The sequence below is a fragment of the Fistularia commersonii genome, chromosome 14 (assembly GCF_037954325.1).
Source record: "Fistularia commersonii isolate RoL2024-O1a breed Wild chromosome 14, RoL_Fcom_v1.0, whole genome shotgun sequence".
Taxonomy (NCBI): Eukaryota; Metazoa; Chordata; class Actinopteri; order Syngnathiformes; family Fistulariidae; genus Fistularia; species Fistularia commersonii.
This window is the reverse complement of record NC_141297.1, coordinates 8,841,416-8,857,129: the sequence shown is the minus strand read 5'-3', so window position 1 is coordinate 8,857,129 and position 15,714 is coordinate 8,841,416. Positions and strand designations below refer to the sequence as shown.

Below are 15,714 nucleotides of genomic sequence, written 5' to 3'. Positions count from 1 at the left end.
AAGGGAACCCTGTTTAACGTTTGCAATTAAAAGAAACATGTTATGTTTTCACAATTGTCATCAAGCTCACAGCGGTAACCACAGACTGACTAAATCTAAAATCTACAAGAGTACCAAAACTCACTAATAATAATATCTGTATCACTTTTTCCACTTTATTTATTATCTTATTTATTCAGTTACCTAATATTTGCACTGCCTCACTGACCACATTACTTATGTGGACCATCACTTAATTACTTAAGCAGTCATTGTTCGCTGGACTATTTCATACTCTTTGTAAATGTTCTTGCCAAGTCATTGTTTACCTTCATTTCAGCACACAGTGCAACTGTAAACCAGGGCCAAACTCCTTGTATATGTGAACATAGTGGCTTTTATATTTTGGCTCAAATTACATAAACAAGTTTATCCAAATGGAAGATCACAAAAATGTTAGTATGCCTAAATGAACTGAGATTTCCATACATAAAAGTGGTTAATTCCTGTGTTTTGGCTCACACTCTCAGTGTCATCATTACCGTTTCTTACATGTCTGCGCCTCCATGTTCAGACCAATTTGTCAGGAGCGAAGCCTTAAAAAGTGCGCAGTAACTTGGTCACTATAGGAACCAGGTTCTCCATCTGATGGAGGTAAAAATCTGGTTGCTGCTGCAAACCGGGGCAAGAGATGCCACAGATAGAATACTGAGTCTGATTGTGTCATTTCTGACATGCCCATGTGTGTGACAGAGCTAACAAGGTGGCTGAGGAGGTGTGAAATCACATCTGTATGTGTGACTTTAATTAAAAAAGAGTTTCAGTTAGATTACACGGATACATCCTCCTTATTAGGACATATTTTAATATCAGAATGAAAGACGGACTTTTATCAATTTTAAGCACTTTGTGTGCTTAACCAAGTGCACAGCAAGTAGAGATGTTGTTAAAATAGGAAATGTCTCTTCCCGCTTGATGTCTTGAGAGGAACAGAGCAGGGAGGAGGACGAAGAAGTGGAGGGGAGGGGAATCAGGGACGTCAGCAAACTGGTATTCAGACTTTCTCCGTACTCCCTCCCTCCCTCCCTCTCTCTCGCCCTCTCTCTCCTCCTCTGCTCAGAAGTCAGCCAGTGCATCAGCCTACAGCTTATCTGGCATCCGCCCCCCACTTCCCCGCCCCCCCCCTGCACCGGTTCCCTCAATTCTCCGTTCCCTCATTGATTGATACTTCAGCGACAACCGCCGCTCTCCATCCCCCTTCTCTCCTTCCTCTCTGTCCCCCCGTCCTTTTCCTCAAGAAGCCACCATGGTGAACAGATAACCACCTGGAAGTCCAAAGACCATGGGTGCCTGCCTCTGCAAAGGTCATAAAGGTCAGTGCCACTTCTTTTTTTTTTTTTTTTTTTTTTTTTGCGTGCGCGTCTGTTTGCGGGCCGGATCGAAGCGCTTCTCCGTTTCAGAAAGTCGTAATGTTGTCGTGCGGAGTTGTGCGTTTGCGAATGTGGAAAAAAAAAAAAAAAGATGTTTTCCTTCGTGTCGCTGAATGTGATATAAGCTCGCTCGTATTTCTGTGCCGCGGGGATAGAAGGTGGACCGGGTTGAATATTTACGGCTGTATTTTCGGATACGTTGCAGGAATATTGAGATGCGAATTGTATTTCTAAAGACACTGTCTGCGAACTTATTTTCTCCCACCTTCTCGTGAAATTAATATCACTTTTTATTGCTTTACGCATGACTAAGGCGGTGGGATGATGAGAGGGATTTCACGGATCGGGGAGGGCAACAGTTAGTTGCTTTGGAATACGTCCTATCCATCCGAAGCTCGTCTCCAACTTGTCGTGACTCGTGTATGTGACTTGGGTTACAATCGAGTATTTTTTCAGTCCGTCACCTTGTTTGTGCTGAAATCTGGTATTTGTTGCATCTAAAAAACCTGTCTCGTCACAAATATCACTCGCCGAACAGGATACGGGGCCGTTCTGCCGGAAAGTGTTTGCGTAATCTTCCAAAACAGACGGGCCGGTAAGATAAAAGCGGATCGGATTGTGATGTTATTTTGTCAATCCATAATAATTCATGTTATATCCCGTTCTTCTACATCACTGTGAGTGTGAATCTGCAATTCACTCTGAAAATGCTTTTCAAGATAATATCTGCTTTTATTCTTGACTGGCCTTTTTTTAACAAGTTGGAGGGTATTGAACGCAGAGCTTTCATGCTGGGAAGAAAAAGAAAAGGTAGCTGTGAGACGCTTGACAAACAGATAAGAGATGAGCGGAAGTGTGTGTTTGTGTTTGTCGGGAACAGAGAGAGTGTGTGGGATTTAACCCCCACAAGGACAAAATATTGACTCAAGGATCATGACAGGTTTCTTTGACCTGTTAATAGTGTTTGATGAGGCCGGCGACCACATACTTGCTTGCTCATCGCTGTGTGTACTTATATGTGCATTTGTGGGTTCCCGCAGGTCTGCGTCTGTGCCCTAAATAAAGGGAAGGGTATCACTCACTTCCTGTTGCTGTAGCATTTCCATAGCAACAGCCAAATGTCTTGACAACACCCAAGCCCCAATTGTGCTGGTGCTCTCCGCTGTATCCGCTGACCTTTTTAATGATGTTAATTCTCCATCTCTCTGACCAGCATTTCAATTCCGCTTCTCATTCATACGAGCTTCATCGCCATCTGTCATCGACCGAATAGTCAACAGGAGCGTAATATTCTGTCGCTGAAAATGATGGGATGAGGATTCCGCTGCCCCCCCCCCCCCCCCCCCATCTCTTATCCATCACGAGGCTAGCTCGACCCGTGGTCTTCAGAAAAAAACTCTTTTTAAATTTACAAACGCCATAACCTCTGCATGCTTTGACATGCACTTAAAACTTGACACCAGCCTTTGTGGGTTATTCCCGACAGAACTCCAGTATCCCATGACAGCAGTGCAGGATCAGACTGTGGAGGCCCAGCCATCCTCTGACAGAGTAAGTAAAAACACCTGCCTTCCACTTGTTGGTTGAAATAAATTGCCTTAGATGGAAAATACATTTTGAGCTCTCAGTTGATGGCCCAACGTGATGAGAGCTGGAAGAGAAAAAAAAAATTCAGTAGGTTTATCATTTGAAGGATTATCCAAATAAATGCTGTTTCTAGATAGACTGGGAATTCCTTGTATAGTGTTTATATATCTTTTTTAATGCTGTAAACATTGTGTAGAATGCAAGGCCGGGCATGTCAGAATCTACACAAAGATAAAATGGTGTGTTTATTTGCAGAGAAATCTGAAATGAGGTTTGTTGTCAACAGAAACATACTTCATGTACTGTAAATTCACATTAAAAAAGATTCTTAGTGCATTAGGGTATTTCTTAATTATATGCATAATAATTAAAATGTTTGAGGTTAATGATTAAACACAAGCTTCGAAATCAGGAATAATAATCAGATATGGTATAAAGGCATACAAGGTTTAAATATTCTTCAACAAATGAATTGTTAGCTTTTACAGAAAATATCTTCAGAAAATATTTTTCTTATAATAATTATATAAGAAATAATAATTTCTTATAATAATTATAATTTATCATAATAATTAAAATGTTTGAGGTTAATGATTAAACACAAGCTTTGAAATCAGGAATAATAATCAAATATGGTATAAAGGCAAACAAGGTTCAAATATTCTTCAACAAATGAATTGGTAACTTTTACAGAAAATATCTTCAGAAAATATTATTCTTGTTTCTGAGCAAAACTAAGAAAATGTCAAGGACATTTGCAATTGAATGTTTTGTGTGTGTGTGTAAAAACACAGTATACGGTGAAAATGAACTATGGATGATTTGTGTGTTTAAAAACAATTACTTAGAGTAAAATTGACTGTAGTGGTTAAAATCAACAAATCATTGTGAAAAATAGCTGGATAGTCTGAATAGGCTAATCGTTGGATCAAATAATAGGCCTTGTTTTACAGTAATTATAAATGGTGAATTTTAAAAATGAATGCCTGATCCTGAACACCGTAACACATTTGTTATGGAATAATCGACCTGATTCAGGTTCAGCTGTAATTTTTCTGGCTCTGAAACTTGGCGATTTTTTTTTTTCCATCCATGTGAAATTTTATGCATGCTTTTATTGTATGTAGAATACAATTCCATCCGTTGATATTAAAACCATTAGACAGGCATTTACTTGTCAACCTGATTTGCATACCACAAAAGCAGCTTTGATTAAATCGAAAAGTCAGTGTTCAATTTCTCATTCGTCTGCAGCTCCTTCGTTGTAAACACCATATGGGTTTAGGTTTAAAATAGCAGTCCATGCTTGCTGGGTGCCAATGTTGCAGGATTTATAAATAATGGCTGTTAATTTCACTATCTTTGTTTGAGGTAACTGTCATGAAAAACATTTGGGTTGGGAACATAGACAAAATTACCACTGTTTTCCATTGAGTACCTTGTTTTATTTTATTTTGTGATAACCTCAAAAATACTGCCTCTGGCAAATTGCGGCTCAAAGCCCCCTTTGAAGGATAACCTGCTGCTGCCCTTTAAGATGAAAAAACCCCGGGTAAGCAAAGGAAACTCGAAAACCACAGGGAAATGTCATAAGTACACACTGGGATATCTTGAAAAAAAAAAAGAAAAAAAAAGATTTCTAGAGATGTGGATGCAAATATTAAAAAAAAAACAAAAAAAAACATTTTCCAACTTTTTCTGCAGGACTGCCAAGCTCCATCCAATGGCAGCGTAGCTGATAAAACCAACCATTACAACATTGGGGAACTGGCAACATCCTCCCTGATCGGTGAGACTGAGAGAACACGCACACACACACACACACACACACACACGCCAACAGGTTGACTTCATGTTGTGTTTTGTTATGAATTAAATATGAGTGGGGACAAAGCAAGCTGGGAAATTGTGTTAGTGGCCATGGGAGGGTAATAATGTAATTTCCCTCCTCCTTTCGTGTTCTCGCTCTCTCTGTCTCTCTCTCTCTCTCTCTCACACACACACACACACACACACACACACAGCAACAGCAATGAATAACCAGGTACACAAATATCTCCTTTTTTTTTGTCCCATACCTCCTTTTGGTGATGGATTCCTACTCCTCCTTTAATTTTGTCGCCTCCTACTCTCTTTCACTCCCATATTCCCAGCCTGCGTACTCACTTCCCTCCTCTCTGCTGGAGGTTAATCTTTTCTTATTTTTTTTTGAGCTGATGTTTTGCCTGGCTGAACTTTTGTCGATGAAAGGCCCCTTATTAGCCCGATAGCGTAATTACGAAACCTCAGAAATTGCACATATCAGGCAGGCGGATAAGAAGCACACATCTGTTTTGGTGGCTTTGGTGGTTTGACTGGAAAAAAAAAGGGAGGAAAAGGAAGCTTTTTGCTATTTACTGTGGATTGATCATTCATCGGTGATCACGCACACTGTTTTTGTAGACGTGAACATATATACAAGCGGATCCAATCAAATCACGATATCCAAATTGCGTTTACGGGCAAATATAATTACACGCAGAAGAGCAGCATGTTTTTTTTTTCAGGTTTTTTTTCCCCACTTATATGAAAATGTTTGCTACATCAGAAAGGTTGGTATGATTATATCAACAGAAAACCGCTTAAGCCCTGCAAATTGCTGTTACAATATTTAAAAAGTTAATTGCAGCCTACAGATGCAATAGTATTTGAACATAAAATTGTTTTAATGACCATTTAAAAGCCCGCAAGTAGAACGTTGAAATGACTTCAAATGTTAACTGATCAAAGCATCCCTGATGTGCTCATTACATTCTGGTGGTTAATTGTAATTTATGGTATTCATACTTTTGAAATTAAAAACATTTATCTTTTTATTGCATTCCAAGCTACTTAGTTTAGAGTTGTGCATAAAGTGTCGGTGAATGGAAGGTTGACAGTAAACTACTAAATAGACATAATTACCTTTGTAATTCGACAAATATGTTAGATGCATTTGTTTTGCTTTTTTTTTCTTTGTGGAAGGGCGCGTCAGTTTGTCAGTCCACCGTTTAAAGAGAGAAATATCAACCGGATGGATTATTGTCGAAAATGCCTTGTTCTAACGGCGTGATAGACTAGACTGATCAAAATTTCGAATTTGTCCACAAACCTGGATCCACCACAGCTGTCTAGCAAAATAAATACGTTTTAAGAATCATTTTCTTAGAATGATAATAGAATACCTGCATTCCAAGAGACGACCGGAAGACATCGAAAAACCCAATATGATCTAGGTTTTAACCCGTTTTGTTGTCTGATGTCAATTGTTAAAGTATAAATGAGATCAGACATCAAACAGTTTAAACTAGCCAGCTGCTTAATGCTAAATAGTTGTCCTCGGGCGGATTTGTGCATAGCAGGGAGATTGTGTGTGTGTGCATGTGTGTGTTTGTATCATATGACTGCTATAAAATTAAAGCTTGCACTAATGATGGAATGCAATGTGCAAAAAATGTTGAGAAAATATTGACTGGAGAAACAGTGAGATAAGGAAACTGTGGTTCCTTAATCTTGTGATCCTTAACGTGTTCGGGCAACGTCCTGCCTCCTGTGCACGCAACACCAACACCTCCGACACATAAAGCCTCCCCCCTGCGGCGTGCACGTGTGAAAGGGAAACACCCGCTGTTGACAGGGTGTTATTTTCTACATACTGATGGGCGTTTACGCTCCGGAGTTTCACTTGGAAAACATGGACGCATAAAGTGAAAAGCGACCGTTTGTTCACAAACAAAAAAAAAACTGCCTTCATACTGCTAATCTGGTTTAATCCTAATCTCTGAATGTTCAGATATGTGGATTGGATTGGAAAAGAAGGTACTTTGATATTTGGACTTTACAACAGCTGTCACTAAGTTAGTGATTTTTTTGTCTCAGTGTTTTATGTTTAGTTTTATACGTACATAAACTCACATATACTTATATTGCTGAGTCCCAATGCCTCCTGCATCACAGCGTCATGGGATTAAGGGTGGATTAAACACACATTCCCCTGCGCTCCCCTCGACCATAACCGAGGCAAAGGACAGTCGTGAGGACGTTTTCTTTTTTTTGCAGGGTCATAGTTTGACAAACATCCCATAATTCTAACTGTTAATGGGTGAAACTCAACCAGCGCAACCAAATCAGGCCACTAAAATGTCGGCGCACGTTGCTGCCGCGTGTCACTCGGTTTTCAAAGATCTTCCAAAATCTCCATTTGTATCCTCACTTACTTTGCACTTCCCCCAAATATGATTTATCGACTGAATATAATACATCTCAGTAACTCTCATAACACATACTTAAACTTGAGCGAATTGCTAAGAGTATAATCATCTTCTAAATGAGTGCTTGTAAATGTACACCTTTCACAGAGGTTTAACACGCATAATTGGAGAGTAGAAAAAGAAAAAAATGCATTTAAAGTTAGTGTAAGCTTTTAGAGCCAGTTTTTTTTCTTGACTGCCGGTTCAGTATTTTTTTTTTATTTTTATACTTTCCTCCTCTGTCTATCCCTGCATGAAATCAGCACACATTGGTTAGCAATGTAATCCCTTATAAGAAGTCATTAAATTTAATTGAAAGTGTGTTTATTTATTCCCATGTAGGATTATTAATAACAAAGCTCCAAATACAACTTCAGGGAAAAGAGATATAACAGAATACATGTGCATCTTTTTATTTATTTTTTTGGGGTGGGTGGGTTATTATTCTGTTATTATATTCAGATTTCGTTATTAACCTCCATAACCCTGAGATTCCGGTGAATACACAGTAAACAAGTATGTGAAATCCAATTATGTCTCACAGTGAACAGGGAGATTCAGGTGTGCGGCGCCAGTTGAATTTTCATAATATTCGCCGGTTTAATGTAACCCGCTGACTCAAGATAATCAGCAGACGTTGTTATGAGCTGTCTCTTGTTATGTGAATAGCGGGAAATCTAATGCGGTTGAAAAAAAAGTTGCAGCGGACTTTTCATAACAAGGTCTTTGAATCATTTTGAGTCGCTGAGGTACTATTTCTGGAGCCGGACTTTTAAATTTGACCGTAATTTAATTTTAAAGCAATGCTTTTGACGCTGTAAGAACAACATGTCTAATTTAATTCAGGTTTATCGCACTTGAAAAAAGGCAGTCATGTTGGAACTGTAGCTATGATGACTTATACAACGGATTCCCAGGCTTGGTTTTGCTGCAACTCTGGCTCCGAAGGATTGAACGGCTATAACACTTTGGGTTTGGTGACAGGAGCAGCCGGGAAGGTGTGAAAGTCTCAGACGGCCGCGGCAGCAGCTTTGAAATCTTAAAAGGCTACAGCGACAGTTTGGAGGTGTTAATAGACAACACAGATACACAGCAGGTTGCACGGTCAAATATTCACAATAAAGAAGACTAACCACCAACAGCACATAGCTATATCAACCCCTTAAAAAAAAAAAAAAAAAAAAATTTGGGTAGCTAACAAACCCTTGGTCGAGATGCCATGTAACCAAAGATCACATTTGACAAAATATCTGAGAACAACAGCCACATACATGCAAAAATAGTCTCCTCATGTCTGACATTTGGCTGAACCGCTGTCTTACAACCCTTGCTTCAGCCTTAACTCCGTTGTCCTGTTGCATCTATTTAATTTTCTTTTCTGCCACATGACCCACCAATGTACCATTTGGAGACCTTTTCAACTTTTGCTCTTTTGATTAAGGTAAGAGATGGCCTCTTTGTCATTCTGGATAACCTTTTATTGATGAATTAAGGCTTGGATGTTACTGTCTGTAACCATGGCAAGGGCTTAATTCAGCTTGATATGATACACACACACACACACACACACACTGAGCACATAGGCTCATCAGGTCCGGTAATATTTCTGCACAAATTAATCAACATTTCAGAGACGAGAGCACTTCAGTTACTATTACTGAATCTTAATGCTTTCAGCAGAAGGGTCAACAGATTCTGAGGATATAGAAATTAACATGGAAAACATTTCAACTATAATACAAATGAAGTGTGTGACAAGAAGGCAACAAGAAGTCCCTGGTTCAATTTCTACAAACTATAAACTTTGCATGTTCTCCCACGTGTCTGCGTAGCTTTGTTGGAGACCAAAAAATTATAAATGAGAGAGTGAATTAATCTACGTCTCAATAAGTGGTCGATCCCTGCTTCTTGCCCAATGGCAGCTCCTCCTGCAACCCTAACTGTAGGAAACATATCATACTATTGTTCACTCCTTACCTCACTTGTTACTAAGACACTTAGAGACACTTTATAGTTTATAGTTTATTTTTATTTCTAATTCTGCCTTTTTCTTTTTATCATTTATTACTGTTATATTTTCTGTAACTCTGGCACAACAATTTCCTTCGGGATTAATAAAGTTGTTCTTATCTTATCTTATCTTATCTTAACCAATTTATATCATGAATTAATGAATAAATATAAATAAATTGAGATGAAATGATCACTGCGATTGCGGCAAAACACCCAGGGGCCCTAATATCTAAGTTCATAATGATCGGTCAGTTTTCACTCTGAGTGCTGTTCATAGGTAGTAGCATGCATTATGTCTCGGTGTTATAGCAAACAAATCAGACATTGCAGACATTTCATGTAACATCGGTCAAATAATCACATCGAATGCAAATAACGGAGCCAAACACCGAAGCATTGTGTAAATCTACGAGCACAAATACTCACTTGATGTATGCAGTTTTCAGACTGGCCTTTATTTAATCCAATTTATTAAGATGTATTCCTCTTCCTTCTCATTCTCACTCAGGTCTGGTGGCCACAATCAAGGAACACATCACCAAGCCAACAGCAATGGCCCAAGGGCGAGTTGCTCACCTTATTGAGTGGAAAGGATGGGGAGGTGGAGGTGGCGAGGCTGGAGGAGGTGGAGGCAGTTGGAACGGAGCCTGGGGTAAAGGAGGCGGAAGCTGGGGAGGAATGGGGGTTGAACTGCAAGAAGATGAGCAATATTACTCCCAAATGACCGATGAGATCAAGGAAGCTCGCTTCGCTGCAGGTGAGTCAGACGGGGATGAATTCAATTCACCAAGTGCAAGATGCAATCATTGGATATGAAGTGACGCTCATTTCCATCCGGGGGAAAGTTCAGCCGTCTCCAAAAAAATCAATAGTTTCTGAACACTCCCACGACAGTGACCTGAATCTAGTCTAACTATTTGATTTCCCCCGTGTTTGTTATAATGGCGGATTTGACGGAATAACAACAGGGGGCTGGGAAAGGCAACACAGATGAGCTTGTATGGATTTTGTTTCTCAGGAGTTGCGCAGCAGTTCGCACTGGCCGAGGCATCCATGAATGTCTGGTCCTCCAACGATGGCTTTGAGCAACCTTCTACCAGCTTACAAGGTTTGTCTAGAAAAGCAATCACGTCATTTGAATCCTTGTATGTTTGATGGTTCACCTAACATCTCTGGAGAAAATATCATGTATGGAGATAAATGTTAGATTTCACTCAAACAAATAAGTAGAAGTTCAGTTTTGATTTGATCGAAAATTTAAACGTTTTCGGAATAGGCGTTTTTCCCGGCCCTATTTCAATTTTCTTGATCACATTCAGGATCATTCGGCCATATTACAATATCCATGGTCTCGGGGAAAAAAAACAAACAAGTTTATTAGTGATATTCAGCGTCTTAAAGAAAGCCCATGAATTCAAAACAGCACTATGATTTGGAGTTTAAAGCTAAATGGATCGTTCAGGCGGAGAAAATCAACAAGGTCGTTGTTTCGATCTTCAACAAAACATTTATATTCACATTCAGAGGACAAAGGCACTCCAACGTCAACAATTTACAAGGAGCAAAGGATGACTTTAGAGTCCCGTTCTCATTTTAGTAACACTGAACAGGACAGAGGTCGGAGGTTAGTTTCCGACATCACTGTGATGCATCAAAAATAGCCTATTGTCTGTTCTGATGTGGAAAATGATAGGGATAGAGGTTACTGTGCATCCATTTGGAGGTCTTTTTTCCCTGTTTTTTCACGTTTTAAAGTCGCAAAGAGGTTGTGTTTTTGTTCTTCGTCATCGGTGTCAAACTCCGGCCTGCGGGCCAAATTTGGCCCGCCACAGTAATTATATTTGGCCCGCAAAGCTTTACCAAATGCTGGTATATTCTACAGTGCATGCATCGCTAATTCTACAAATCCAAGAATTTTCTGCTGGTGTTTTGGCACGAAAATCACAACAGGACCCGTAAACGCCCTCTCCTCTGTTGACAGTAGTCATAGCGACCTTATGCTAATACTGGCATCCTGCTACTTAGGCAGAAAAAAGTACTTGGATGTATGCAAAATTAAGATATATATTGTATAGTATTAAGCTATGCTTGTTCCATATTTAGTTTCAAAGCAAAACTTGTTTAGGTCCATATGAAAAGGTTCATTGTTGTATCTGAAGGAAGATTTTTTTCCAAAAATATCAATGTTTGCCCGCGACATTGTCCCAGTTTTGAATTTCTGCCCACTGTATATTTGAGTTTGACACCCCTGTTCTAGGTAATCATTTCAATCCACATTTTATTTTCCTTCCTCAGCAACACAAGGCCACTTCTTGTCTCATTTCCTACTGGACGGGGGAAGTGTCGGCGTTCCGCAGCACCTGTACAGCATCCATTCCCACACTTTCGCCGACAGCAGGGTCGCCGGCTCCGTCCCGCCAACGATGACCTCCATTTTGGCAACAGGCGGCTCACGGGAGGAGAGACCCCCTCCCCGCCAAGACAAACACACGGTGACTGCAGAGGCTGCTGTTCGACATGTTGACAGCAGCTCCCTATCAGAGGATGACGTTTTTTATAATTAGGCTTCACGGGGAAACAAGCCTGTAATTTAAAAAGCAGGCCGGGGGGACTTGGATCTCAACCACCAGCAGTGACTGACACGAAAAAAACCTCAAGAGGCAGGAAGAGCAGCTCTGGTTGAGCCATGTGGTTTTATGATTGTATAGCTCCAGAAAGGGGTTCCCAATTTTTTTATCCATTGTAAATCGAGCATTTTCACGAGATCCTGTATGTAGAACTTAACTGTGAAGAGCCAAACAAACCTGGTGTAAATATGCTGGTGCACATCTAATGTTATAAAGGTGTACTAACTTGTCTGTTTTGTACAAGTATTTATTTCTCAACAACTGAATAAGAGGAACTTTGTCCAAGGTTATTGATGAAACTGTTCAACAGATTATTTGGTTGATTAGGAAAAGAAAACATATAACTGATTCAAGTCGTCTTATCTGGAACTCTTTGTCTTTCCGAGTCCAAGCTATGATTATCTTTTTCTCCATCTTGAGTGACGGGTACAAATGGAGCGATGCAGAGAAAAGATGACAGGGTGGAAACGTACATGAAAAAGGACAAAGAGCCTTGCGTTCGGCTGAGATGGCAAAATTCAGAACAAAAGGCGATGCACAGTCATTTATCCATTGTGGAAAGAATGAACACAATATAATTAGTGCGATGATAATGTAATGTCTGTAGGTTCTCTGCTCCGAGATGTGGAAGGGAAGTAGGAGGAAGGAAAAAAAAACCCTTTTATGAGGGTCAACATGGGACCTATGGAGTGTAATAGCCTCAAAAATGTATTCCCATCATATTTTTTTCAGGTCACAGTTGTGCAGCTGGTTTTTCGCATTTAATAAAGCCAAATACTAAAAACAATGTTAAAACCTATATTGATATATCCAGTGAAATAAGAATACAGTACGGCAATGGAACAAGAGCAAAATATATATCTACTGTTGCACCAGCAGACATCAAGTACAGACACGCAAAAACTAAACTGCATTAAACTAAACAACTAAATAATTTCCAGTCAATAATTTTTGAGCCTAGGGAAGCACAAATGCATTAGATTGTTCATCGCCTAATGTTGTATCTAAAACAGAAGAGGCAATTAAAAGGCAAATCCTAAGGGTTCCATCCATAACAAGGAAGTCGGACTTTCACTGTTCTTATAATAGATCTACATAATTTGTATATATATATATAATTTATATTTATATAAATACATCCTTTTTTATATATATATAATTCATATATATATGTGTATATATATATATATGTATACATGTATATGTGTATATATATGTGTGTGTGTATACATATATGTATATATGTATATGTGTGTATATGTGTATATATACACCTATATATATACACACACACATATATATATACCTATATATATATACATATATACACACACACACACACACATATATGCATATATATGTGTGTGTGTGTATATATATATATATATATATATATACACACACACACGCATGTGTGTAATTATATTATAATAAGGGATCCGCCAAGTTGCCAAGATGTTACTGTCCATCTTGCCCTATTTTATTAATATTTGTACTAGCTGCATAAAAATGATTCTAAAATCTCTCACCAAATCTTAGTTTGTATAAAATTGTCAAAAAAAATCACCCATCGCCTGCCATTGTTGTTTACGTTGCAACCCTGTCTGGGTAGTAACACCATCGGATAGACCTGGGCTCGGTCCTCTTCATTTTACCCTACGGTGCAAAAACATGTCAACTTTGATACCCTTCCATTTGGACCTAAGAGAGACGTGAGCGAGGAGGGTTATGCTGAAGACAGAGGCCAAAATGAGCTTCAAAATAAAGATGAACAAAGTTGAACAGAGGCAAGAGTCGTTGAAAAGCGCTGGTGTGTGTACCGCAACTGCGTCTTCTATGCTTACAAAAGAAAGCGTCTGTTAAAAGAAGCTCAACTTTTTGTCATCGGCTGTTCACTAGTGCACTGACCGACTGGGTGACTTGTCACCGGCTTCCACCGTGATCGTGCCGGTACCCGGTCTTTGTCATCGGATGCTACTTCTGCAGTAGCTGGTTGTTGACATCCTCAAATGAGAACATCCAGCCTCCTGCCTGTGGCGTTTGTTCTAGCGGGCTTCAGTCATTTCCTGAGGACCTTTTGTATGTTTTGTATGTATACAGAAAACTGTATGCACAGCATTTGGGTTTAATTTCCATTTAAAACTAGCCGCATCTTGAGCTCTTTCAGCAGCTTAGCTCGCCAAAACACATCAAACGCATCGAATGCATCCTGAGAGAAGTGGCAAGAACGCAGGGGCAGATTCTTAGTACGTCGTGTGCGTTCACAAGCAATTTCCCTCTGCTTTCTCCTTGTCTTGTCGCTTGGAAAGCCATTTAGACTTGCCCCCCTTGCTTTGGAAAATTGCCCTCAAAAGCAGCACAACATGATATCCTATATAAAATTATAAACTATATAAACTATATAAAATTAACACTTGCTGAAAGCCAAAGTTAACACGACCGCCTCTATAAGTCCCAGCATGCGTTGCGCTAGTAATACAATAGCTTATAGCTTGTTTTAATGTCTTGTAGGTTAAACTATGTATTTTAAATGGCGATTTTTAAATAAATTACTATTCTTCATGCTCTTGATACACATTCTAGTATGAGACAAACATTCAAGCCTACTTATGCCAATAAGAACGAGGCTGGGTTCCCTTTAATAATAACATTTACGATCAGAATATGAAAATAAAACATTAAAAGATAGACCCACAGCAGTTTAATTGTATAGAAAAGCCTTATAAATAACAACCACAATAATAACAGTAAGTAAAGTAATAGGTAAAGTAAGTCTTTGCTGAGCAGTCTAAAAAGTACTTATGTAGGCTACTTCCCCCACCTTAATGGGAAAAGGGAAATCTTTCAAGATTACATCGATTCAGCAGGTGTTGCAATTTTCAACATTTTCACTACAATCTGGTAAGCTAATCTTTTGCTCAGCTGGATATGGTCAATGGTTTTCCACCTTTTTATGTCTCAATTGTCAGCCTAGTTATTTTCACTGCAAATCAATTTGTCCAAAGTGTGTTTATCATGTTTAATTTCAAACCAGTTTCAAATACGTCATTAATGTTATTACTAATTCTCCATTACTTAGCATCACCATATGCTATATTATAATGCAGTTCACCGCTTCTCTGCCATACATTTGATTCAAATCTAATTTACACATCAGAAAAAAATGCACAGTATATTTTACATATACAGTATGGAGAACATCATGCAGCTCTTGGGTTTTTCATGGAATCGTTCACTTGTTTTGTTTGCGCCGTCGAGATATTCAAATCCCATTCCAATGGCCGTCTGCAAATTTATTTACTTAAGCATCCAGCACTCTTCCTGTCGCCTCCACCTCGGAAAAGCCCAGCGATGCAGCATCAGGAGTAAAGGCTGCACCATCACACCCTGCTGACCAGACATCTCCTCCAAATGACAAAGTATGAAAAGAGTTAGTTCCCAGAGGTCCACTTCAAGTAGGAAAGACTTTCACATTCCCGAAACGAAAGGATAGACGAAGGTGTCAACGGGAGTAACAGTTTTAACAGACTTGTAGTCAATGCAGAAAAATGTCCCTTCATGGTTACTCTGTGGAAATATACTTGATTCACAATCAAGTTATTTGAAACCATAGTTGTCAATACTATGTGTTTCTTAAAATTTTGTTTGGGCAGTGCCTTATTTATTTTGGTTTTAGAATTTATTTTAGGTCACTTATTGATTTTCAAGTTTTTCAATTTGTGCGTCCTTAAATGTAGATTATTCATATCAAATTTAAAATGTTTCCTTTTGAATGATCTCTAGTCTATCGTACCTTTCGTTAATTTGTTT

At 39.1% G+C, this 15,714-nt stretch overlaps 1 protein-coding gene across 3 annotated transcripts; it reads left to right on the top strand.

Annotated features, from left to right (window-relative positions):
* Nucleotides 1–1,205: 1,205 nt before the first annotated feature.
* Nucleotides 1,206–12,135, top strand: fam131c (family with sequence similarity 131 member C). Of its 3 annotated transcripts, none has more exons than XM_086159630.1 (6): nt 1,206–1,352; nt 2,896–2,960; nt 4,701–4,785; nt 9,786–10,034; nt 10,296–10,385; nt 11,573–12,135. In XM_086159630.1, the coding sequence occupies exons 1-6, from the start codon at nt 1,322–1,324 to the stop codon at nt 11,839–11,841; spliced, it is 789 nt and encodes a 262-aa protein (XP_086015756.1). In that variant the 5' UTR covers nt 1,206–1,321; the 3' UTR covers nt 11,842–12,135. The 3 variants fall into 3 exon arrangements, with proteins under 3 accessions (XP_086015756.1, XP_086015758.1, XP_086015759.1); XM_086159632.1 differs by lacking the exon at nt 1,206–1,352 and adding an exon at nt 1,727–1,829; XM_086159633.1 differs by lacking the exon at nt 1,206–1,352 and adding an exon at nt 1,944–2,004.
* The last annotated feature ends 3,579 nt before the right edge of the window (nt 12,136–15,714 follow it).

What these genes read in the sequence shown, in the direction of transcription:
- fam131c (XM_086159630.1), top strand. Translation starts at nt 1,322, where the DNA reads ATGGGTGCCTGCCTCTGCAAAGGTCATAAAG. An exon ending in CCCAGCCATCCTCTGACAGA is followed by an intron (nt 2,961 to 4,700) that starts GTAAGTAAAAAC and finishes CTTTTTCTGCAG; the next exon opens with GACTGCCAAGCTCCATCCAA. An exon ending in GGAAGCTCGCTTCGCTGCAG is followed by an intron (nt 10,035 to 10,295) that starts GTGAGTCAGACG and finishes TTTGTTTCTCAG; the next exon opens with GAGTTGCGCAGCAGTTCGCA.